This window comes from Ambystoma mexicanum, chromosome 5q (assembly GCF_040938575.1).
Source record: "Ambystoma mexicanum isolate Mex_15411 chromosome 5q, UKY_AmexF1_1, whole genome shotgun sequence".
In the NCBI taxonomy this organism is placed as follows: domain Eukaryota; kingdom Metazoa; phylum Chordata; class Amphibia; order Caudata; family Ambystomatidae; genus Ambystoma; species Ambystoma mexicanum.
The window spans coordinates 414,770,627-414,797,645 of NC_090933.1; the positions used below are offsets into that span (position 1 = coordinate 414,770,627).

The 27,019-nt window shown below is 51.6% G+C and overlaps 1 protein-coding gene across 1 annotated transcript in view; it reads left to right on the top strand.

The window, feature by feature from the left end:
- Nucleotides 1-22,337, top strand: part of RIOK3 (RIO kinase 3) — a 112,223-nt gene extending 89,886 nt beyond the window's left edge. The window contains exon 14 of the mRNA XM_069620901.1: nt 21,166-22,337. Within this exon, the coding sequence (XP_069477002.1) occupies nt 21,166-21,270 (105 nt within the window). The 3' untranslated portion in view covers nt 21,271-22,337. The remainder of the gene's footprint in view (nt 1-21,165) is intronic.
- The last annotated feature ends 4,682 nt before the right edge of the window (nt 22,338-27,019 follow it).

Consider the following 27,019-nt stretch of genomic DNA (forward strand, 5'->3'; position numbering starts at 1 on the left):
GGGGCTCCGGAGTTTACTCAAGATACTTCCTCGTGAAGAGGATGGCGCCCTATCCTAGACCTACGACGGCTGAACAAGTTCATCAAGGCACAGAAGTTCCGGATGGTCACCCTCCAGCACGTCCTGGGTCAGCTGGAGGAGGGCGACTTCCTGTCGTCGTTGGATTTGGAGGATGCCTACTTCCATAGTCCCATCCTAAAGGGGCACCGAAAATTTCTCAGGTTCGTGGTCCAAGGGCGTCACTATCAGTTCAGAGCCCTTCCCTTCGGTCTACGGTCGGCACCCAGGGTATTCACCAAGTGCCTTGCACCAGTGGCGGCGCAGCTGCGCCGAGAGGGGAATCCACGTCTACCTCTACCTGGACGACTGGCTCATCCGAGCCAAGACGAGGGAGCTCGCCGTGGAGCACACTGCAAGGACCGTCCAACTTCTCACGGACCTGGGATTCTCCGTGAACTACGCCAAGTCCCACCTGGTACCCGCGCAAGACGCACTGTTTCTGGGAGCGAAGCTCGACACAGTGTCCCTTCTGGCCTCCCCGTCGGAGGAAAGGACCAGGGCCATCCTGGGCAAGGTACAGCGGATGTTGGTTGCCGACGCGGCCAAGGTGAAGTCCATCAAGTCCCTCCTCGGAATGATGTCTTCTTGCATCTACCTCATTCCCATGTGCAGGCTCCGGATGCGCCCGTTGCAGGAGTTCCTGGACGCGCGCTGGATCCAAACGACGGGCAGCTTCGAGGAGAGGATCACACTCGACGAGAGTTTCCGACGAGCGATCCGGTGGTGGGGCACCCACGCGCATCTGACGGCGGGCATGGACTTCCAGACCCCAGGCCACCAGGACACAGTGACCATGGATGCCTCCCTGGAAGGGTGGGGAGCGCACACCGAAAATCTGCACGCGAGAGGCCTTTGGCTCCCGACGGAGAAGTCCCTCCATATCAACATCCTGGAGCTCCGTGCAGTGTTTTGGGCCCTCAGGTCCTTCCTTCCGTCCCTCAAGGGCAAGGTGGTGAGGATCTTCACCGACAACACCACCATGTTTTACATCAGGAAACAGGGCGGAACCAGGTCCCCAGCACTGTCCAAGGAGGCGCAGGACCTGTGGCATTGGGCCGTCGCCCAAAGGATGTTTCTGGGGCCGTTTCATCTGGCAGGGATAAAAAACACCATCACCGACTCACTCAGCCGGGAGCTGCGCTCGTGCCACGAGTGGGAACTACGGCAGGATCTAGTGGATCGCCTCTTCCGACGGTGGGGCACACCCCAGATCGACCTGTTCGCGACAGCGACGAACTCCAAGTGCCGGAGGTTCGCCAGCAGGTTTCCCCAGCCGAGGAGCATGGGCGATGCTTTCTCGTTCCCCTGGGAGGGCCTGTTCCTATACGCGTTCCCTCCATTGCCACTGCTGATCCGGCTCATCAACCAGCTCAAGAGGTCACGGTGCAGGATGATCCTCGTCGCACCTGCGTGGCCGAGGCAGATATGGTTCCCGGACCTTCTGGACTTGTCAGCGTCCCCATCAATCAAGCTGCCAGTGGACGCGGATCTGCTCTCCAGGGAAGGAGGCGCCATCCTACACCACGACCCGAAGTCGCTGAGCTTGCAGGCCTGGCTCCTGCAGCGCTAGAGTTTGGAGGATACGACATACCGGCGGACTGCAGAGAGGTTCTTGCAAAGGCCAGGGCGTCCTCGACTCTTAAATGCTACGGACACAAATGGAAGAGGTTCTCTGTCTGGTGCCACGCACAGAAGATTAACCCTCTAAGGATTACGGCTCCCCAAGTATTGCCGTACCTGTTGACGCTGGCCAAAGCTGGACTGGCACACGCGTCCATCAAGATTCATCTTGCTGCGATCTCCCGATACACCAGAACCACGGGGCGGACGTCCTTGTGGTCTCATCGTCTGGTGAAAGAGTTCATGAAGGGACTGTTCAGATCGTTCCCGCCGGTGAAGGCTCCGGCCCCGGCGAGGGAGCTCAACGTGGTGCTGACCAAGCTCATGGGACCTCCGTTCGAGCCTCTGCACTCGGCCCCGTTGAAGTTCCTGTCGTGGAAAACAGCGTTTCTTGTGGCCATCACCTCCGCACGACGGGTGGGAGAGATCCAGGCCCTTTCCTGCAAGGCCCTGTACTTGACTTTTCACGACACGAGGGTGGTGCTCAGGACGCACCCCTCCTTCATGCCCAAGGTGCCGTCGGACTTCCACCTCAACGAACCCTTGGTGTTGCCTGTGTTTTTCCCCGTCGCCTTCGTCGCCGGCTGAGAGGACTTTGCACTCGCTGGATGTGGCTAGAGCGCTGAAGTTCTACGTGGACCGCACAAAGTGTTTTCGGAAGACGTCACAACTCTTTGTGAACTTTGGACCTGTCAATCAGGGGAAGGCTCTCTCGAAGGCTTCCATTTCCAGATGGCTCTCCGGCTGTATCATGTACTGTCACCGGTTGGCAAACCGACCGCTGCCTGGCCGTCCGAGAGCACATTCCACCAGAGCGATCGCAGCTACCACGGCGTTCCTATCTGGTGTGCCCCTGCTGGACATTTGCAGGGCTGCTACGTGGAGGTCGACGCACACCTTCACGAAATTCTACTGCGTCGATCAGGATTCCAGGGAGGAGTCCAGGGTCGGCCAAGCAGTGCTGCGCAACCTGTTCGCCTGAGGTGAGCCTGGTGAGGAGGTAAGATTGCTTAATGTTGAGTTTGATGTGATGCTTAATGTTGAGCCTTTGCCACCTCCCGTGGTTGTGCATGTGGGTACTGCTATGTATTCTTTATTCATGAGCATGTGAATCCATGCTAGACCCCATGCTGGAGAAGGAGCAAGTTACTTACCTGTAACTGTTCTCCAGCATGGGTCTGGCATGGATTCACATGCGAACCCTCCCGCCTACCCCTCTGCGGCTCTTCACTTGGTCATAGTGCCACTTCACGTGCTTCCAAATCTGAAGATGGCTGCCAGAGGCGGGGCTTAGGTAGAGGGCTTTCATTGGCTGTGGTCAGTATGACGCAGAGATCAGTGATTGGTTACTACTACGAAAGACAGATCAGAAACGAAACTGATACTGGTTTTTTTCTTTACCGAGGATTCCCAGCCTGACGACAGGGCATATTCATGAGCATGTGAATCCATGCCAGACCCATGCTGGAGAACAACAGTTACAGGTAAGTAACTTGTTCCTTTTGGATTCTTATTTTTAGATGGGGCTAAGATCCTCTGCTTAAGACGTAGGGAAAGGATGGGCCTTTTTCTCTTGGTTTAATTACTCAATTTGTGGTGAATTACCTCTCTGCCTTCTGAATCTGACATACCAGACCGCTCAAACCTTTCTAAGATAATGGGCTAAGCTGTCCTCCTTTTTGATATCCTGATGTCCCGTCCCACCTCCCCAAAGACTTTCTTCTTTCCAAGCTCCTACCATCACCACCTACTCCAAGCTACCACTGCCTGATAGAACATGGGTTTACATAACGCTGTAACCCCTCCCTGTGAGACTTTGCAATAGCCTGCTCTTAAATGGACTTGACCTTTGTGGTATTTAGATTTTTTCCAATTGGACAACCAGCCTTGATTAAGATGAGCAGCCATCTTCATCAAGTGGGTGTCTGTGGGGGGCGGGGGGGTGGTTTGTGTGTGTGTGTGTGGACTTCTTTTCACCTTGCGTTAGGAGTGCCATCCAGCCATCGAGGGAAACTAGAGGAAAGGGATTTGATTGAATCCACAACTTCTAGTTGCATCAGAACCATGAATAGCTGGGGTTTGAGAATAGAGGAGACTTACTGTTTCCATACCTAATGCTTCCTTCTATAAGCACTGAATCACTTGGGAATGGTTACACAAGGCCCAACGTCTCCATGTCGTGCAATGTGGACCCATAAAGAGCGACAAGGTGGGGGGGGGTGTTAGGGAGGGGGTAGTGGGGGTGGCCCTTCCTGCCAACATATCCTCATCCATCATCTGCTACGTTGGGGAGGTCCTCTGCCCTCGTGGTCACTCCACTAGATGTCCCCAGAGCAAGGCAGGGACCTTTGTCACAGTACACACAGTACATGCATCATATATAACACTTGCTATCTTATTTTTGGCCTATCGGGATACTTTTTTATATTGACTAACTCTTCTCCTAAATAAGTAAATCTTCTTGACTATAACTTTTGCAAAACAGTTGCTCAAGGCCTAAGGCTGGAATGTTCATGGCAGCATTTGTGGTGTTTTTTTTTTTTCTTCATTTTTTAAATATTTAGATGGTTGCCTTATAACTCTTGTCATATGTTTAACCATTGTTTTTGCTTACCATTTCAACAGTGTAACTATTAATAATACAATAGTATCCTGTTTTCTATGTAAACTGTGTGGTGTCTTTTTTTGCACACGTGACTGTAAGTATTAATTTATAGTAGATTGTAGACTCCTGTGTGGGTAACCTTTTTACTTGGTCTCCTTTTGTGAGTTATCTGTACTCTTCAACAGTGGTCAACCCTCCCAAAAATAAGCCTTATTTGCTTCTAATTCAGCCTTCAGTGTGAAGGACGTGTCTCTGGTGCACGTGGTCTTTGTAAATTACAAAAACAAAGGCTCTGCTGCAGGAATGAAGCGATCTGGATATACCATCCTGTCCTAGAAGTTGGCAATATCTTTTCGAATTTGGGTAGACCTATTTGTGGGCGACATTGACTCCCAGATAAGTTACTTTGCCCGGATATATTCTTTCTTAGCTTTAGACTACATTTCAGGAGGTAGATGAGGGCCTAGCAGTTCTAATTAAAACCTGTTATGTCCCACATAGGCGCCTTTTTTAGTTCAAGTTGGTTTTCAAGTGAAACTGGGTTCTGAAGAGTAAGGAGCACCTAGTCAACGAAGATAGCTTAAATTCGGATTGTCCAAAATGTATGCCATATTTCCCACAGTAAACCCTAACCTGCTTAGCCAAAGGTTACATGGCCAACATGATTGAGTGGGGACAGCCTTTTTCGCAGTTGAATTTCTAAAGATCGGAAAGATCCAGCTTCACAAGATATCAACACAACCTATGGCTCTATGGTTCAGTTTGTCAAACACCTTCTCTGCATCTAAGGCCACCTGAACTGAGGTTGCCTTCAAAAATCCTTTGCCCCTGGGTATTAACTGTGTAACTGTTCTAATGTTGTCATTCATCGTGTGGCTCGTAACAAACCTGGTTGATCTGTGTGCATAAAAAAGTGCTATTGGGACGATCTAGTGGTAGTCTCCCAAACCGTAAACTGGGTCACCAAGCAATATGAGTAAAGGAAGACGTTCTGTGCCCCCACATCCACAAATAACAGACTTATCACTGGCAGGATTTGGCGGCCGGGGGGGGGGAGAGAAAGTGTACAAAAAAACAAACGACTTACCACATAAAATGGCTGGAACTCCTAGCTTTGTAGATAGCAATACTTTCCTTTCAAAATGTCCTACAGGGAAAGATCATCCTTATACAAACGGACAACATTTACTGCAATGTTCTGTATCAACGAACAGGGCAGAACTAATTCAAAACCTCTATCCACCCTAGCACAAGACATTTAGCATTGGTGCATACAAGGGGACATTTCCATACAAGCTAAACACGTCCCAGGGATCCACAGCTGCCTAGCAGACTCCCTCAGCAGAGTCTTAATGCCAGAACAGGAGTGGGAACTGCACATCAATACACTGAAACAAATCTTTGTGACATGGATCACACAACAATAGACCTGTTTGCAACAAGAGAAAACAAAAACTGGCCAAACGTAGCATCCAGGTTCCCACAACCAGGGACCCTAGGCAGCTCACTATGGATGAGGTGGTCATAGAGATTTGCATATGCTCTCCTTCCTCATACCACTCATATGCAAGATAATGCACAAGAAGAACCTAACCATGATACTCATTGCACCAATGTGGGCATGACTGCCATGGTTCTCGCACCTAATGTGCATGTCTCTGTACCCACCTCTCAAACTACCCTCCCTAATGCAAGACATGCTAACACTGAAGAACGAACCAGTGACACACCCAACTCCTCAGATGACCTACTTCGCAGCTTGGTTCCTGAGGTCATAGTTGGGCCATCTCCAACTTCCCACAAGGTGTATGGATATCATTACAGAAGCAAGCAAACTGTCCACAAGCCATTGCAATTTCAACAAATGGGAAGGATGTGTATTGTGGTGTGAAGAACAAAACCAGTCCCATAGATTGCTCCGCTCCAGAGGTGGTTCTATAGCTCGTATACTTACTAGACTCTGGGCTCGTGTATAATTCACTTGGCAGCCTTAGCAGCATAAACCACATCACAATAAAAAAATCATGTTGGAAAGTACTAGTTGTTAAAGCGTTGGCGTTAAATGAATTCACCCACCAGTATCTCACATCCTTTTGGGATGGGACCTAAACACGGTTCTCACTTGGCTCCTGGGACATCTGTTTGAACCCCTGCACAAAGCCTCCCATAAGACAATAACATACAAGATAACTTGCCTCTAGAGGGATAAGTTAGCCACAAGCTCTATCTGTCTCAGAACCATTCATCACCATACATTTTATTTTTTTAACTGTTTATTTTAAATCAAGGCAGGTTGACAAATGCACAGCACATTAAGCAAAAACATGTTGAATCCCAAATATTTTCCTAAAACGTCGCTCCCCCCCCCCACCTCCCATTCCCCCGGCCAAGTCCCTCTGTCCCAGGTCGTCTGCCTTGTGCTCCATTGTCTGTCAGGTTTGGGGTTTTCCAGATCCTTCAGAGTCCACCAAGCTTTAATGGGTTTGTAGGTCAGGGCGGGGAAACGCATGTCATACTCCAGGACTGGGGCCCAGACGTTCTGGAATCGGTGGAGGACTCCTGCTCTTGCTGCCGTCACCTTTTCTGCGATCAATATGTCCCAGAGCTTTGTCCACCACTGGGCTATAAGTGGTCCTTCTGGGGACTTCCAAGAGCGGGCCAGCACCGTACCATAAATTTTTTTTTAAAAAGAGGTCATAAGAACGCACCCTAGATTCTCGCCCAAATCCATATCAAAATCCACGTGAACAAAGCAATAAAATTGCCAGCTTTCTTCCAAAATCCACAAAGCAAAGGAGAAAAAAACAGCACATACTCTAGATGTACGCAAGACAGTAATGTACTTCTCCAGCATGGGGTTTGGCATGGATTCACATGCTTATGAATATTCCCTGTCGTCAGGCCGGGAATCATCTGTAAAAGAAAAAACATTCACTTACAAACTGAATTTGTCCTCTAAACCAATCGCTGCTCTCTGGGTCATACTGCCCCCAGCCAAAGACTGCCCTCTCCCTGGCAGCTATCTTCAAATTCTTACTGCACGTTCCAGAGTGGGGAGTCCTCGAGTTTTGCTCCGTGAGCTATTCTACGCGTGTTTGTGCTTTTTCATGGAAAAAGTCCTATTTTTGTCAAACTAAGCCTGTGGTCCCTTTCTCTCCATTGTCCGACAAGCGGGGATCCGTTTGTTGGTGAATTCTGGCGCCCCTCAAGAGCAAGGATCATCAGGTTTTTGTCGAGTTCCAGAAGGCCATCGGGCCTACTCCGCAACCGGGACCATGTTGGAGGAGAAGGATGGAAGGTCCCTTTTCAAGCTCTGCTCCAGCTGCGGACTGCAGAACGTGTTTGTGGAGGACAAACATCAGTGCCTCTACTGTCTCCATCCGGACCACAGAGAAGGAGATTGCAAAATCTGCCTCGGGTTCACCAAGAGAACCATGAAAGATCGCCACAGAAGACTGGTGGCTTGGCTCAGCGCCAAGGCCCCTACCCTGTGCCCCAAGCAGGGGCATGCCTTGCCCAGTACCGCCGGTCTGAGGAGCGGGCTTCTAAGTCCTTTGAGGGCACCCCATCCGTGGGGGCCCAAGACTAGGCCAAGCACTACAAGTCTGTTTCCGCCAGGGTCGCTGCGCAAGCGGGTCCCGTGATAGGCAGTGCACGATCAACCTCACCCCATTGATCCAGCTCCTCCTCAAAGAGGAAATTGGTCAGCCCAGCTAAGCTGCAGGAGCAGCCTAAGGTGCAAGAAAAGGCGACCGACCAACCTGCCTAAGAAGGCCCAGGTGGCGTAAGAAAAATTCTGAGCGAGATGGTGGCGGCCTTGCTCACAAAGGCTAACTGGGATGCCCCGGTGAAGGTAGCCCCAACTGCGCCCAAACTGCCCCCAGAGTATCACTACCCTGAGGCAGTGGAGAGGACACCGGAAAAGAGGATGCCGTCGCTAAATCCGAATCCGGCCCCCTCAGGATGCAAAAAAGGGGTGGAGGGGATAAGGAGGCCTCAGGACAGGCTGTACTCCGAGGCATAGATGTGTCTTCCTCGGACGAGGAAGACTAGGTGTCCATAGACTCGATCCACGAGGATGTGGGGACGACACTAGAAATGCTGACTGTGACAATAGCACAGTGCCTATTGGGCCTACCGCACCAACTCCGCCGAAATATGTATCGCTGGACATCCTTTCGAGCCTGCACATGTTGGTGTCGGAAATTCAGAAAAGTATGCCTCTGGTCCTGGTGGCTCTGGATCAGGCTCTGGCAGAAAGGAGGCATCTCCATCCAACGCCGCTGCATCAGCCTCCACACCCATGCCACGTGCCTTTTCCCCTCCCCCCCCAGGGATCAGGACATGGGGACGGCCACGACAACGGACGATGACACTGTCCTGGTGGGCAGATCACCGCAACCAAGGGTGTCCCCACCGGATGAGGTGTGTTTGTTTCATGCCATGGTCGACAGAGCGTCCAAGCTCTTACTGTTGACAACTGAGAAGACCAAAAAAAGGAAGGCTTCCTATACCAGAGGGTCTAGCCAAAAGGAAGACTATCATGGAGGTGCCCCTCCTGAACGACCTTTGGGAGGAGGGCCTGGCTCTGTTGAAGAATCCAGCAATGGCCCCAGCCAAGTAGGATAGGCTGGAGAAAAAGTACCAGGTGCCAGAGTCCACACCCACTACGGTTGCAGCCGTCGCCGGACTCTGTGGGGTCGGCAGCTGCAAGGAAGAGATCATCTAACCCGTCGTCGTCCGCTGGGAAGAAGTTGCACACCATGGGAAGAAGAATCTGCTGCGCGACTTCGACCAATCAGGCGGCCAATGCACTGGCGTTCCTGGCTAGGTATGACTGGGAAGTGGGGTACAAACTGGCCACGATTCTGGAGTTCCTATCCGACAAGCGGGTGGAGGAATCTCCCTCCTCCAGGAAGGGGAAGTAGTAGGACAATGCCATCAGTGGTCCTGGACACCGCTGACACAGGTTTCCGACAGATGGGGAATGATGTCTGCCTCCGTCGTCGAGACTGGCTGAGGCTACCAAATTTCCGACGGGAGGTCCAAACAAGGGTACTGGACATGCCCTTCGACCGGGACAATCTCTTCGGGAAGGCAGTCGACTAGTCCTTACACGCCATCAAGACTGATTCGGAGATGGCTCATGCCCTAGGCACTCCAACAGCACTGCTCATCCTTTCGCACCTATGGCGGAAATCAGATAGACAAAGGGTTTCGGTGGAGGTTCCTTGTTGTACCGTCAGCCTTCTCGGTCCACGACCCAGGAGGCCTACAGAGGCCGTTCCAAGGCTTTCGGGGGAGGTTGCCAGCACTGTTGTTGCCACGCAATGTGGAACACAAGCGCTGAAGCCGGACTCAACTGGCCAGGACCTTGGGGGGGGGGGGGGGAATGGAATCCCCACCCATGCACCCCAGTGGGGGTGGGATTCGTCAGCGAGTGGAAGATTATATCCACCGACATATGGGTGCTTGACGGTCTGGCCCACAGACCTATACAGTGGAGTTTCAACAAAAGTGTCTGCATATCCCTCTAGTGACCTGGCAGGAGCAGCACATCCCTCAGCTCCTGCAGGAGGCACTAGCCATGCGGGCCATGCTAAGAATAGGAGCGATAAAGCTAGTTGCAAGATGACTCTGGGGGTCCGGAGTCTACTCCAGATACTTCTTAGTCAAGAAGAAGACCGGGGGCTGGAGACCCATTCTAAACCTGCAGCGTCTCAACCAGTACTTCCAGCCCTAAAAATTCAGGATGGTCATGCGGCATGCTCGGCCAACTGGAGGAAGGAGACTTCTTGACGTCGCTGGATCTGGAGGACGCATACTTCCACGTCCCCATTCACAGGCAGCATTGGAAGTTCCTGTGCTTCGTAGTGCAGGGAAGACACTACCAATTCAAGGCCCTCCCTTTTCGGCCTGAAGTCAGCGCCCAGGGTAGTGCTTGGCACCAGTAGTGGCCCATCTTAGTCTACAGGGGATACACGTGTACCTGGGCCTCGACGACTGGCTCATCCGGGCCAGGTCATGGGAAGTAGCTGTGGAACACATGGAAGAGGACTGTCTGGCTGCTAACGCAACTGGGTTCTCTGTCAATTATCCTAAGATGCACTGTTCCTGTGAGAAAGACTCAACATGGTTGCCTTCCTGGGGCTGCCTTCTGGGGAGAGGGTAGTGGCCATAGTGGGGAAGGTGCAATGACTTTTGTCAATGAAGGCCGCCACGGTGAGGACCTTCAAGTCACTGTATGCCAGGGACCTGTGGTTGCCGGAGAAGGATCGCCATATCAATATCCTCGTGCTGTGGGCAGGGCCCCCCAGTTATTCCTTCTGTCCCTGAAGGGAAAAGTGGTGAGGATCTTCATGGACAACACCACCATGATGTTTAACATCAGGAAGCATGGGGGTACCTGATCCCCAGCGCTCTCCAGAGAGGTGCAGGACTTGTGGCACTGGGCCGTCGACCAAGAGATGTTCTTCATCCCGTTTCACCTGGCAGGAGTCAAGAACACCATTGCTGACTCCCTCAGAAGGGAGCTGCGCTCCTGCCACAAGTGGGAACTTTGGCAGAATCAGGTGGACTGCATCTTCTGCAAGTGGGGCAGATCCCAGATCTCTTTGTGATGGCAGTGAACTCCAAATGCCAGAAATTTGCCAGCAGGTTCCACCAGCCGAGAGTATGAGGGATGAGTTCTCATTCCTGTGGGAAGGCCTGTTCCTATACGCGTTCCCTCCGTTGCTCGTGCTCTGAAGTTCAATGTGGCACGCACAAAGAGTTTTCGGAAGACCCCACAACTGTTCGTGAACTTTGGTCCTGTGAAGGTTGGTCTTGTGAACCATGGCAGAGCCTTGTCCAAGGCTTCCGTCTCAAGGTGGCCTTCTGGCTGCATCCCACACTGTCATTGGTTGGCGAACCGACTGCTGCCCAGCCCTCCGAGAGCCCATTCCACCAGATCGATCGATGTGATGACGGCGTTCCTGTCTGTTGTGTCCGTGCTGGACATCTGCAGGGCTGTTAAGTGGAGGTCCATGCACACCTTCACGAGATTCTACTGCGTCCACAGGGATTCCAGAGAGGAGTCCAGGGTCGGCTAAGCAGTGCTATGTAACCTGTTTGCTTGAAGGTGAGCCTGTTCCAGAGGTAAGAGTTAATTGCTTCTGTTGAGCTTGCCACCTCCAGTGCTTGTGTAATGTTGTACTGCTATGTATTCTTTATTCAAGAGCATGTGAATCCATGCCAGACCCCATCTTGGAGAAGGAAAAAGTTGCTTAGCTGTAACTATTGTTCTCCAGCATGGGTCTGGCATAGATTTGCATGTGAATCCTCCCTCCTTGACCCTTCTCGGCTCTTACTGGTCATACTGCCACTTTACGTGCTTACCAAATCTGAAGATGGCTGCCAGAGGAGGGGCTTAGGGAGAGGGCAGTCATTGGCTGGGGGCAGTATGACCCAGAGTGCAGTGATTGGTTTTGAGAAGAAATACAGTTTGTAAGTGAAAGTGGAACTTTTCTTTTACTGAGGATTCCCGGCCTGACTGGGAATATTCATGAGCATGTGAATCCATGCCAGACCACAAAAGGTTCAGGCAAGTAACTTGTTCCTACTTTTACAAAACCAATGACATATGAAAAACAATTTTTCATGTCTGTTGCAGCAGTAAACGAAGGGGAGGTAAGGCAACTATGGTTAGGTGGATTGTTAAATGCATGCAAATGTGCTATTCCATAGCGAACAAAGCATTAGCATGCACACACTGGTCATTCCACAAGCAGCACAGCAGCAACCCTTGCTTTTTTGGCTAATGTACCACTGGATGTCATTTGAAAAGCAGCAACTTGGAGTTCAATTCACATGTTTGCAAAACACTATTGTGGAGACGCATAATCAAACTCTATCCACAAGTGGTCAAGCAATGCTAAAACATGTATTCTTGCGAGGATAAAGTTCAAAACCCTCTGCATTGTCCACAAGGCCTTCTGGGGCCTGGGGCCTAAATACCTTCAACTCTCTCTTCCTAAATATCTTCCTTCGCTCATCCGTCTCCAACTCCCTCAGGGTCAGCCGCTTCTCGAAGCTAGGAGCTGGGGGTAGATCTCTCTCTGCGGCAGGGGCCTCTCTCTAGAACAGCCTTCCTGTCTCCCTGAAACTTAAGGAGAACCATCTCTGGTTCCGGAAGCACCTCAAAACCTTCCTCTTTGCTTCTGCTTTCTCTTTCCCCACTCCCCTGCTAATTCTTCACTGAAACTGCACTGAATCTGCAACTGGTCCACTCTCACCGACCCCGGTCCTGGGCCCAGCCACTCTCCACTTGCACTGCCTCCCTGGCAACCCCTGCACTGCGGGACTGTCTCTGTATCCCTACAGCCCCCCTTCCCAGCACTTGTCTGCACTTACCTTGCCACCAGCTGGCCCCCTTTATTTATTTTATTCTACTTCTCCAGCATGGGGTCTGGCATGGATTCACATGCTCATGAATATTCCCCGTCGTCAGGCTGGGAATCCTCGGTAAAGAAAAAACCAGTATCAGTTTCGTTTCTGATCTGTCTTTCGTAGTAATAACCAATCACTGGTCTCTGCGTCATACTGACCACAGCCAATGACTGCCCTCTACCTAAGCACCGCCTCTGGCAGCCATCTTCAGATTTTTACCGCACGATCATGTGTTGGGATCCTCGTGCTATTGCTCTCGAGCGTTAGTGCTATTTTTTCGCGCTTTTTACAAAAAACTTCGATTCTTTCGGTCAAAAGAGCCTCAAGCTCCACCGATTCTACATCCGATCAACGGGGACCCGTGTCGGATTCATCTGTGCCCCTCAAGGGTGAAGATTTCGTCGAGCTACACTTCGGAGGACTCCAAAAGCTTCTCAGGCCCGGTCTCGGAGATGGCCCAGGAGAAGGGAAGCTCGACGCCCGGAAAGCTGTTCAGGGTCTGCCCTGGATGCCAGCTGCAGAACGTCTTCAAGGAGGACGAACACTCTTTCTGCCTTTACTGCCTTCATGAGGACAAGACGCACGTGGAGAAGGACTGTGCGTTTTGCGGCAACATGTCGGAACGGACCATGAAGGACCGCCATCAACGTCTCGCCAACTGGCTGGAGGGTAAGAGCCCGTCTGGCGAGAAGAAGAAGAAATCCGAGCGGTCTTCTAAGACCTTTGAGGGCGCCCCGGCGACGGGGGCCCAACATAAGGCCAAGCACCGCGAGTCCGCTGGCACCGGGAGCACCGAACGGTCGGGCTCTACGGGCGCCAGGCAGGGCGCACCCTCCCCGGCACCATCAACCACGAGCCAACGCTCTGGGTCGGGTAAGAGGAAGGCCGAGCACCCGGCGAAGCTCCTGGAGAGGCCCCGGTCGAGCTCTAAGGCAGAGGAGGAGCGTGGCAGTGCCCCCTCCCTCAAGGATAAGGCGGTGAGCGCACCTAAGGTGGTGAAGGCCTTGATCCATCCGACCAAGCCCTCTATCGAAACGGTCGCGGCGGCCCTGGCTCAGCCTGTGGTGGCTGCACCAGTGGTGGCGACCTCAGGGCCCAGAATCTCCCTGCCTCCTCGGAGGGAGTCTTCCTTTGTGCCCATCGATAGGACCCCCGTGAAACCCCCCGTGGGGAAGAAGAAGGGGGGGGCAGGGCGTCGTCGTAGAGTCGGCCTCAACCTCAGAAGAGGAGCTGATCGAGGTCTTAAGCCACGGCCTAGGCGTGGAAGAAGGCCAGCCCGTCGGAATGGACCCCGACGCAGGTGACGACGACGACATCGTCGAGGATACCGACGGGGCCCCTGCTCGCCCGTCGGATTCCCCTCTGCCAGCGCCGCAAGACAACTCGGCGGCCATTTTGTTGGCCATACAGTCCTTATGCTCCGAGATAAGGACGAGGCTACCGTTACCGACGGAGGAACCTCTCCCGTCGGGGGATCCAGAACCGGGACCTTCTGGTGTTCCCCCTACCAAGAAAAGAAGGATCCATCCACCACCTCCTTTTCAACCGTCGCGCCCCTTCCAGCCCTCCTCCCCGTCCACCCGAGGGGATGATACGGGGACTGACACGGCAGCGACGGGTACGGACGACGAGGCATACGACGAGGATTTTCCGTCGTCGCCTCCCACCAGGGCCTCTCCGCCCGACGAGATCGGATCTTTCCACTCCATGATCTCCAGGGCTTCCGAGCTTTTCCAACTCTGCCCTGAGGAGAAGAAAAAGGAAGGCTTCCTTTATCAGCGGCGCGAGGCCAAGAGGAAGACGGTCCTCGCAGTGCCTCTGTTGGACGACATTTGGGATGAGGGCCTTTCCCTCCTCAAGAACCCTTCCACGACGCCAGCTAGAAGAGACCGGTACGAGAAAAAGTACCGGGTCCCGGACACGGCCCCCCTATGCCTCCGGGCGCAGCCTACCCCGGACTCCGTCGTCTCCGCGGCAGCCAGGAAGAAAGTGGGGGGGGGGTGCGGCCTCCACATCGACTTCCCCGCCGGACGGCGAGGGAAAGAAATTGGATACTATGGGGCGTAGAGTCATCTCGTCGGCAGCGACGACGATTAAAGCGGCCAACGCCTTGGCTATCGTGGCCCGCTACGACAGGGAGCTCTGGTACAAGATGGCTCCCCTGCTGGATTTTCTGCCGGACGACAAGAGGGCGGAGGCCCTTGAGATCCTGCAGGAAGGTGAGGTGGCCTCGGACCACGCCATCACCGTGGCGACGGACATCGCCGACACTGGGTTCCGCCAGCTGGGCAACGGCGTTTGCCTTCGACGTCGTGGATGGCTCAAAGCTACGGACTTCCGGCAGGACGTCCAGACCAGAGTCCTGGACATGCCCTTCGACGGGAACAACCTGTTTGGGAAGACAGTGGACGATTCCCTTCAGGCCATCAAGGCGGATACGGAGACGGCCCGGGCCCTTGGAGTCCTGCAACGACGGACGCCCTTTCGGAGCGGCGGAGGCAAGGGCGCCTCCAAAGGTTCCGGCGGCGGTTTCGCTTCCTACCGTCAAGCGGCCCGCTCGTCGTCGCAAGAGGCCTACAGAGGACGAGGCAAGTCTAGCGGACCCCGCCGTCGTCGCCAAGGAGGTCATGGCGGCAAGGCCGCGTCCAAGCAGGATTGAACCGGCCGTGGGGTCGGGCCCCCACCGAAGCACCCCGGTGGGAGGCCGGCTGGCGGGCTTCGTCAGCGTGTGGGAGTCCATCTCCACCGACCGTTGGGTGCTGGACGCCCTGGCCCGGGGCCACGCGCTCGAGTTTCAAAGAAGGTGCCCGCGCGTCCCCCCCGTGGCCAGGAAAGAACTTCACGTCCCTCAACTTCTCCTGGAGGTAAAGGCGATGCTCAGAAAGGGCGCCATCGAACTCGTCCCAAAGAGGCTTCGGGGCTCCGGAGTCTACTCGAGATACTTCCTCGTGAAGAAGAAGACGGGAGGATGGCGCCCCATCCTAGACCTGCGACGTCTGAACAAGTTCATCAAGGCGCAGAAGTTCCGGATGGTCACCCTCCAGCACGTCCTGGGTCAGCTGGAGGAAGGAGACTTCCTATCGTCGTTGGATTTGGAGGATGCCTACTTCCACATTCCCATCCTAAAGGGGCACCGCAAATTCCTCAGATTCGTGGTCCAAGGGCGTCATTACCAGTTCAAAGCCCTTCCCTTCGGACTACGGTCGGCACCCAGGGTATTCACCAAGTGCCTTGCACCGGTGGCGGCGCAGCTGCGCCGCGAGGGGATTCACGTCTACCCCTACCTGGACGACTGGCTCATCCGCGCCAAGACGAGGGAGCTTGCCGTGGTCCACACGGCAAGGACCGTCCAACTCCTCACGGACCTGGGATTCTCCGTGAACTACGCCAAATCCCACCTGGTGCCCGCGCAAGTCGCACTGTTTCTGGGAGCGAGGCTCGACACAGTGTCCCTTCTGGCCTCCCCGTCGGAGGAGAGGACCAGGACCATCTTGGGCAAGGTGCAACGGATGTTGGTGGCCGACGCGGCCAAAGTGAGGTCCATCAAGTCCCTCCTCGGGATGATGTCTTCCTGCATCTACCTCATTCCCATGTGCAGGCTCCGGATGCGCCCGTTGCAAGAATTCCTGGATGCGCGCTGGATCCAGACGACGGGCAGCTTCGAGGAAAGGATCAAGCTCGACGAGAGTTTCCGACGAGCGATACGGTGGTGGGGCACCCGCGCGCATCTGACGGCGGGCATGGACTTGCAGACCCCAGCCCACCAGGAGACTGACCACGGATGCCTCCCTGGAAGGGTGGGGAGCGCACACCGAAAATCTGCACGCAAGGGGACTCTGGCTCCCGACGGAGAAGTCCCTACATATCAACGTCCTGGAGCTCCGTGCAGTGTTTTGGGCCCTCAGGTCCTTCCTTCCGTCCCTCAAGGGCAAGGTGGTGAGGATCTTCACCGACAACACCACCACCATGTTTTACATCAGGAAACAGGGCGGAACCAGGTCCCCGGCGCTGTCCAAGGAGGCGCAGGACCTGTGGCATTGGGCCGTCGCCCAAGGGATTTTTCTGGTGCCGTTTCATCTGGCAGGGATAAAAAACACCATCGCCGACTCACTCAGCAGGGAGCTGCGCTCGTGCCACGAGTGGGAGCTACGGCAGGATCTGGTGGATCGCCTCTTCCGACGGTGGGGCACACCCCAGATCGACCTGTTCGCGACGGCGACGAACACCAAGTGCCGGAGGTTCGCCAGCAGGTTTCCCCAGACGAGGAGCATGGGCGATGCTTTCTCGTTCCCCTGGGAGGGCCTGTTCCTCTACGCGTTCCCTCCCTTGCCTCTGCTAATCCGGCTCATCAACCAGCTCAAGAGGTCACGGTGCAGGATGATCCTCATCGCACCTGCGTGGCCGAGGCAGATATGGTTCCCGGACCTTCTGGACTTGTCAGCGTCCCCGCCGATCAAGCTGCCGGCGGACGCGGATCTACTCTCCAGGGAAGGAGGCGCCATCCTCCACCACGACCCGAAGTCGCTGAACTTGCAGGCCTGGCTCCTGCAGCGCTAGAGTTTGGAGGATACGACATACCGGCCGATTGCAGAGAGGTTCTTGCAAAGGCCAGGGCGTCCTCGACTCTTAAATGCTACGGACACAAATGGAAGAGGTTCTCTGTCTGGTGCCACGCACAGAAGATTAACCCTCTACGGATTACGGCTCCCCAAGTACTGCCGTACCTGCTGACGCTGGCCAAAGCTGGTCTGGCACACGCGTCCATCAAGATTCATCTTGCTGCGATCTCCCGATACACCAGAACCACGGGCCGGACGTCCTTGTGGTCTCATCGTCTGGTGAAAGAGTTCATGAAGGGACTGTTCAGATCGTTCCCGCCGGTGAAGGCTCCGGCCCCGGCGTGGGAGCTCAACGTGGTGCTGACCAAGCTCATGGGACCTCCGTTCGAGCCTCTGCACTCGGCCCCGTTGAAGTTTCTATCGTGGAAAACAGCTTTTCTTGTGGCCATCACCTCCGCACGACGAGTGGGAGAGATCCAGGCCCTTTCCTGCAAGGCCCCGTACTTGACTTTCCACGACACGAGGGTAGTGCTCAGGACGCACCCCTCCTTCATGCCCAAGGTACCGTCGGACTTCCATCTCAACGAACCCTTGGTGTTACCGGTGTTTTTCCCGTCGCCTTCGTCGCCGGCTGAGAGGACTTTGCACTCGCTGGATGTAGCTAGAGCGCTGAAGTTCTACGTGGACCGCACGAAGGGTTTTCGGAAGACGTCACAACTCTTTGTGAACTTTGGACCTGTCAATCAGGGGAAGGCTCTCTCGAAGGCTTCCATCTCCAGATGGCTCTCCGGCTGTATCATGTGCTGTCACCGGTTGGCAAACCGACCGCTGCCTGGCCGTCCGAGAGCCCATTCCACCAGAGCGATCGCAGCTACCACGGCGTTCCTATCTGGTGTGCCCCTGCTGGACATATGCAGGGCTGCTACGTGGAGGTCGACGCACACCTTCACGAAATTCTACTGCGTCGACCGGGATTCCAGGGAGGAGTCCAGGGTCGGCCAAGCAGTGCTGCGCAACCTGTTCGCCTGAGGTGAGCCTGGTGAGGAGGTAAGATGCTTAATGTTGAGTTTATGTGATGCTTAATGTTGAGCCTTTGCCACCTCCCGTGGTTGTGCATGTGTGTACTGCTATGTATTCTTTATTCATGAGCATGTGAATCCATGCCAGACCCCATGCTGGAGAAGGAACAAGTTACTTACCTGTAACTGTTGTTCTCCAGCATGGGTCTGGCATGGATTCACATGCGAACCCTCCCGCCTACCCCTCTGCGGCTCTTCACTTGGTCATACTGCCACTTCACGTGCTTCCAAATCTGAAGATGGCTGCCAGAGGCGGTGCTTAGGTAGAGGGCAGTCATTGGCTGTGGTCAGTATGACGCAGAGACCAGTGATTGGTTATTACTACGAAAGACAGATCAGAAACGAAACTGATACTTGTTTTTTCTTTACCGAGGATTCCCAGCCTGACGACGGGGAATATTCATGAGCATGTGAATCCATGCCAGACCCATGCTGGAGAACAACAGTTACAGGTAAGTAACTTGTTCCTTACTTTGTACTGCACTTCCCCCCCCCCCCCCCCCCCGCCCCCCCACCATGCACTTTCTCCCTTCCCCCTACCCCTGCACTTGCGCGATCTGAATGACACCTGGCCTATTAGGATAGTTGTCTGTCTTCCCCTTGTTCCCCCCCCCCCCCTCCCTGCCTCGTCGCGCCTTGAAACACTTGTGTATAGGCGCGTTACAAATGCCATATCATATATCATATCATACCAGCCCTTCAGCTCTCCTGCCTCCTTCACTACTGCTTGTTAATCTATGCAAAGGATGTGAATCTAAGTCGATTCACAAGCTCCAGAAGACGAATATTACTTACCAGTAATTGTGTTTCTGTAGCTTGTATTTGCTTAGAATCACACGCACCCGACAAGGAGGCAGAAGGGTTCATGCACACATATACAAGAGACATTTTTCACTTGTCAGAAAACATGCAATCTGAGGACGTCGCTAGAAGTGTTCTGCATGGCCGAAGATGGTGTGCTCTTCCCCTCTACAGAGGAGTGTAATTTGTTTACTTCCATTCTGTGTTGTGTTTAAAATGATGTTTGTGAATCTGCTTAGAATCACATGCTGTGCATATAGTCCGACATCTAGTGGAATTCGCAGAGTATTGAATCTTTCTTTCCAAGATCGAAGGGGGACGTCGACATGGGCGAGACTGTAACATTATCCCTAACATGACGTGTAGTGTACCCAAAATCCCTCACGCGTCGAGGTCCCTCAGATTGTTTTCCGCCAACCTAGTTGGTCGCCTATGGGGAGCTCGCAAGAGTTGATATTGCCTACTTTGTCCCCACGTCCTACGGTCATCTAGTCTCACGACTAATTTTCTCGACGACTGCCTTGTGGGCTTCCTGCTGCCGAAAACTTCGACAACTGTCGACCGTGTGGCCTTGGTCCTCCAGCCAGGCCCTTACAGTAGGGAGAGTGGGGCCCTGGGTTATTCTTCTTTAATAATGTAGTTCTTTTTCCCTTCTCTTTTTGGTCTTGCTGCTGTCGGAGGACACCCTTTAGATTGTGCCTGTCGTGTAACAGCAAATTTCCTTGGAAGGGCACCCATCGCTGTTGCAATTGGTGTCTTCCTCGAGACCAGGACGAGCACTTGTGCAAGGTCTTTTGACCGAAAAACGTTGGACAGGCGGACTAAACTGTGGGCGGCCTATGCTATGCAGGCTGAAGGCGTTTTTTTTTTGTTTTGTTTTTCCTTTCCCCCGACAGCCCACCCCCCCACCCTCCCGCCCCCCCCCCCCCCCCCCCGTCTGCGCCATTGCTTCAGACGACGAGGAATCCATTGGCAGCCATGGTGCCGAATTGGAAGCCAGCAACCTTTCGGCAGAACCTTCAGACTCCCAAATGCCTGTCCCTGACAGACGGGCCACAGGCTCAGTTATGGGTAGTTCACACCTTGGCGACAGAGGCACACACACATACAACGCACAACCCCCAAGGCCTCTTTGACGTCGAAGAAGCGTGCAATGAACAGGGCCGCCGAAAACTTCAGCGCCTCCCGAACCTCGCGGTTCAGCATCCCTTCATGCAACAGTCTTCGCGGCATGTGACTGGGCCTTTTCCTCTGGAAAGGGCGTTCACCCAAAAAAAAAATACGGTCACTGACACACCGCCCAAGGGCGCACAAGCACGTAAGGCCTCGGAGTCGCCGACCGCAATGCATATCCTTAACCTTTTTTTGAGAAAACCTTGCCCATAGTCCTTTCACATACCCACATGAAGTGCGTACAATATGTGGAACAAAGAAGCTATTGAACATGCTCAATGGCATGCATGCAGAAAAACTTTGGGACACTTTTCTGAGATCTGTAAACTAGACACATGGACCACGCCACATGCAATTTGTGAACACTGCTCCCTAAGCAAGTGGAGGATCAGGTGCTATTTAGACTGGTATTGTGTTAACAAAAATTGCTTGATTGCCCCCATACAGTACACAGATTATGATAAATGTTGTGCCAATTCAAGTGATCTTTATTCATTCACTGTTATGTTCCTTTCTTGCATTTAAACGTCAATTGCTGTCATCCAGCCATTTATGCAAGGGAGATGGTAAGCCAATTGGTTATTTGTTGGAAGGGCACACATTTCTGTGTTGCAGTGTCTGGAGTATGAGGGAGTGCGGGGTGTGGGCCTCTGCTCAGACTAGAAGTACGGAATGACAGCGAAAGAAAGCCAGGAGCTAAAAGGATCCTATTAACATCTATTGTCCCTGCCCACCCCACCCCCTTGCTTTCCACGCCAAATATCAAATTGTGAAAATAGTTAATGTAATGTTGTTTTGTGTATGTTGTTTGATTTTCTGACCTTCTGTTCTTCCAATTTAGATTGAAAAGTTGGAGAAATGCAATGAAGATCATGTGCAGAAGCATGGAAAGAAGGCTTCATTCAATACGGATGATGATGGTCCTCCAAGAATATATGATGACTAACGTGCAGGGAACAAAAGGGCTGTCCTTATTAGTAACAGGAAAAAACAAGTTGCTGCTTCTGATGGTGTTAGTGCAGTGGTTAATTTCAACTGCCAGTGGCCTATGGAAATAGCAGTAAAATGTGAATCGCAACAAAAAAATACCAATGAAAACGCAGTGGAACTGCAGTGTTTCAGGGTAGTGCAGGGTTCCCAACAGATGGGATGTCGGCTGTGCTGTGGCAATGGTCACCGTTGCTCTCCTAGTTGCCTCTTTGAGTTTATGTATGTCAGTACTACTGACCAAATTCTAATCTCATGCATGATCTTTAAAGCATCTTCACTGCAAGGTATTTGCACAGAAGGTTATTGGTGACCATGACCTATGATATTCCTAGAAAATCTTTCTTCAAAAACTAAGGTAGCTGAAATCAGACTGCTTTTTTTTAAATTATAAAATATTATGTTATTTCTATTCTAGAATTTTATTTATCATTTGATGTATTAACCAAATTATGTAAAGGTTATGGATCTTGCAGTGTATGATTTTTAGTTAATATTCTCATATCGGAAGAGCTGCAAATTAAAGTCTGTCATACATTTGTTTTGAAAAACAAAAACTGAAAACCTCTAGAGGCAGAGATGGTGTTACGTGCCTTTCGGAGTGCAGACATTAACTATTGGCTTTGCGACAAACTGAGTGAGGAGGTTGAGTTAAACAAAAAAAGTTGTATCCATTAGAACAAAATGGTGAACTTGATCAACGCAATAAAGACGTTGCATGCCTTTTTTCCTTTTTGTTGCCAATTCAAGAACTATGGTAGGAATTGTTGTCCTTTTGCACTTTTCATTAAGTTGTTTGTGGTTGACTTGAGGTCATTTTCACTTCAATTTTGAGCAAAATGTTCCTGATGAACTTGATCGTGCAAGAGCATATTGCGATGGGACTGTCCTACCTGAAGGGATGCTGTACCAGGTGGAGCATCAAACCTCACATATGTCTGTGTGTTTAAGTGTGGCTTTCATTGTAAACTCAACAGGTGGAAAAGTAAACAGAAAATAAAAGCATAGAACTGTTTTTATTGTGAATGGACAGCCGCCATATGATTGTTTTAGAGCATAGCTTTGCATTTTGACATTTCTGAAACTTTGCATAAACCGTCACTTCACTCTTACTGCGAAAGTACCTTTAGTTAAATGGCTATTGTTTTAACACAAGAAACCAGTGGAATATGACTGGTAAAGCTAAGCTAGGCTTAACTCTAGTCACCCTCTTGCACAGTTAACAAAGTTGGTATGACTGGAAAGACCCGTTTTGTATATTGCTGCTCTCTGATGTCATACACCTGCCTTGCAACAAAGTCGTAATGAAACTGTTCAGAACTTCTTTTGATTTTTTAACACCATCCTTTGAAAGACATTGATCTGTGATATGGTCTTCAACGTATGACTGGGTTTCTATCTATATCCATGTTTCTGTGGGCTTGTGACACTGCTTGGATTTGCATGCTTTGCACAGGTTGCCATCTAGAGGCTTGCTCTGGTGTTTTTAAATATGTTTTTCAAATTTGAAAGATAGGGTGTTGATTGGTGTTCTTGTTACACCATCCCTATCCTAAGTGTACAGATACTCATGATCCCTCACATATTAACACCCTCAGATTTTTCTCCCCCAAACCCCCACCATCGGTTGGCTGCAATTTTGCAACCGAGATGTGCTTTCAATGCCATTAGTCGTGTCTGCCTGATTTTCAGAGCTGATGGTATGTTGATTGGCACAGAAAGAGCAACGCCACCACTGCAAGGCATGCAGTATGGTGAGTGGGGGGACACAATTGTTTTTCACTTTTGAAGGGCCTAGATAATGTCTTTGCCCTTTCACAAGCTCTACATATAGACAGTGTTGTCACCCTGGGGGCCAGATGGAAAATAACCCCTTTAAATTCTGTTCAGGGTGTAAGTGCAGGTTTCTGTGGAAGGACACACACAAAGTAACATTTATTTACCACAGGACTGTTAGTTTTTCTGAAGCCCAAGGGCTTAGTAAAACCATTCACCTGAGGCAGTACAAGACTCCACTCTTCGTAAAAGGCTGTACCACCTAAGTTCAGGGTAGCGTAGACAGAGCAGCCAGGCTTATCTTAGGAGGGTGAGAGGGCTGTAGAATCGGTACAAATTAAATTGTAATACAAATGGTCCAAAGACTCACCGAAACACTATGTATTGTGAACAATAAATGGTTTATTTACATACAAGTATGTAAATAAACCATCACGTTCTATATAACCACAATCATAAAAAATGCAATGCTATGCTGGATGGTGGGCAGACCAAAGCCTCTAACCTTATTTGGAACACTTAGCAGTAGTTCTAGGGAAGTCAAAACCAGTAGTTACTTTTAGATTACTTTCACTAATACCAGCGTAGTAGACCCTATTAGTTATGCTCAGCAAGAAATCAGATAGTAATATCAACTGGACAATATACTTTTCTGATCTAGTGAAACACAGATACTACGAACAGTATAAACCTATAAATCCGATTCAGGATAACGCAGTTATTCTAGAGGAGTTGGAAATTGAGGTGTAATATTCAATTACAGTTGTTTTTCAGTTCACAGACTAAGGGAAGCAATAACTTACTTATTTTTTAGAAAACGCATTTCTACTCAGTGTAAGTACAACCTATACACTTTGTACAGGAGCTATAAGCAACTTAAAGGCAGGTGTGTCATGATGCCTGCTCCCGGGGAGCCGGTTCAAGCCCTGCGTCCCCGAAAGCGGACATCCAGTCCCCAAGGAAGGACCCAGCAACCCCATATAGGGGCCCTTTGGACAGTGTCCTGGCGCCTATGGTGCCAGGCTCATAAAAGACATCAGTCCTGGCGCCATAGGCGCCAGGCTCATTATGGGAGTGCTTGGGTGCACTTACCTGATGCAGACCATGCTGCAGGATCCCGGTCTCCTTGAGGCCTGAAAGGAACTACTTTACCTGTGGGACTAATTTACCATCCGGGCGTGGTTGCGGAAGGATACATACCTGGAACTTCTTCCAAGGCTATTTAAACCCCACCCGAACAGCCACACGTGCTTCGTGTTGTTCTGCATCTAGCAGCTGGACGCTCACCGTGTCTGCTCCTTGCTCCTGACTTCTGCCACGCCTGCCAGCATCCTGGATCTCCTTGAGGCCTGAAAGGAACTACTTTACCTGTGGGACTAATTTACCATCCGGGCGTGGTTGCGGAAGGATACATACCTGGAACTTCTTCCAAGGCTATTTAAACCCCACCCGAACAGCCACACGTGCTTCGTGTTGTTCTGCATCTAGCAGCTGGACGCTCACCGTGTCTGCTCCTTGCTCCTGACTTCTGCCACGCCTGCCAGCATCCTGGATCACCTGCAAAGGAAGAGAAGAAAAAAGAAGAAGGAAAAGTCCTTACCTGCTAAACTCGCATCCCGGAGACGTCTCGCCGACAAACCTGAAAAGGAAGACTTTTATTTAAAAGCTCATCGCGTTGATCGCTGCAGCGCCACATTTCACTCAACTTTACAGGGCGCCTCCATGTTCAGCAGCGATCATCCGGATTCGCAGTCACGCCCCAGCGCCTAGGGAGAAAAAGACAAGAACAAAAGGTGAGAGAGAGAAGGGAATAAGGAAAGCTAAATCTCCATGGTAAGACTTACCTGTTAATTCATTCCCTCCGCATACTGGCATTTCCGGACCCCGGCCCCTAAGGGGAAAAAGAGACATCAGCGTTAATGAGCGAATGAAAAGACATTACCAAAAAACGCTCATTAAAGACTTACCTGATTTCTACAAGGATTTCACCTCTCATCTCGGGTCGGTGCCTGTTCCCCGGTATTCCGTACCCCGGCCCCTATGGGGAAAAAGACACTAGCATTAGTACATTAATGCATGGACACAAGGGGAACCTCTTATCAAAAAAACTTACCTGGAAGCCAAGCAAGTTTGGTTCTCACCAATCCGAAAATCCAGTGAAGTAACTGGATACCAACGCGCCCCTGCATCAGAAGCAGGATGGAGAGCTTGTCCTTCCAGACCCTAAGGTGAGACGCTACGGGGAATCACAGAAAGCTTTCGAGGAGTGTGAGAGGGGAAAGTGGGAGGCCGATTGCATTACCCCGCAGACAGTTAATCCCCTATTTTTGCCTACAGAAGGATACTTCTGCGAACCAGACAAGCCAGATTTGGGGGCCCTGTCCAGTCCGTCTTCCGAACCCTGCGCATCACCTTAGAAGAGGTCACAGCAGCGCGAACCAGGCCAGCGCCTCCGTGGGAGTCAGGTGAGCGTCACAGGTGTAAACCTAAGACATTTTGTTGTGTCCTTCAGGACAGGAAAGCAAAACCCAGTGTTATGCTTTATGAATGACTCAGTTATTCTAGGTAAGTAAAACCTAATGCAGACTAATTCTGGACAGGCTAATAGCAAGCCAGGGGAAGCAAGACCCAGTTGGAAAAACTCATATCCTAACAGGAATATTGAAGTGAAACCAACAGCGTTCCTTTTGGGAACAGACGCACCCAAATCACAGGTGAGTAACTTAACCTTATATATACTTTTCAGAATAGTGCAACACACAATCAAGGTAAGTAAGAACTTTTGTAACGGTTCACTCTGAGTTACAGTTACCAACCAACTTACTTGCAAGTAAGTAACTTTTAACACTTATTCTCTTTTCTAGGCAAAAATGCCCAATCCTTTAAACGTCTTTCCTTTATTCTTATCGCATGAGTGTTGTCGGGGGCGGGGGCGGGGGGAGGGTGTTGCTATGGTCTAGTGACCAACAGGCAGTGTCAGGATAGGTTCTTAAATAGCATAAGTCAGAGTTCCTAAGGAAGACTGTTCGCACAGGTGAGTATTTTAAGGGTCCAGGGGCTTCACAGAAGACCCCCTAGGAGGATTCCAGCAGTGGGCCTGGGTGCCCTGGACGAGGGGACTCTCAGTCACAAACACCCCAAAAGCTACACGGGCATCACAAGAGACTTCAGATAAGTAAATACCCAAGCCAGCACAGTACCTCCGCACAGAAGGTTTTGGAGCAGGAGGACTTAGGATCTGCAGCCAAAACCCCGGTCAGTCGATTCCTTATCGTGGTGACTGAAAACAGGACCTTGGAAGAGACTTTGGAGCAGGGATGCATGAGGAAGGCTCTAGGCAAAGTATTCCTCGCGACTGGAGGTGGCTCTGTGGATTTGGCACCTTTTCAGGAGGACAGAAGAAGACAGAATATCGCTGGCCGGATTCTCTTTGTTACAAAGATCCAGCACTCTCGTGAGGGGACTTTTCGGACTTGATTCATGTCTCGAGATCCAGTAGGATGTCCACAAAGTTTTCAGTGAGATTCAGAATTCGGAAGACTGTGCACCACACAATGACTCGAGGTCCCAGGGTATAGCAGCACAGCATGGGATGACTCAAAATGCAGGTTGGCTCTGGGTTGTCCGTTTTGGGATCCCCAGGTTGATTGGAAGGAAGGGCTACAGCAGGCTCTGGTTACACAGCATGCTTGCCGGTCGCTGGAAATCATCCCAGCCGCTTTCCCTTCACCATCCTCTTCGGTTTTGGTTCTCTTCAGCTTACAGGACCGGACTCTTAACAGCCTTGCAACATTAAAACTTGGGGGTGTTGGCAATACTTTCAGGACAGCCAGCCTTCCAGTTTAAGCTGGAATCTCGCACTCAGGCTGGAAGAGAAAGGGCTGTGGAGTTTTAGACTTCTCACTCGGACACTCTGGAGCCTGGGCGGGGAG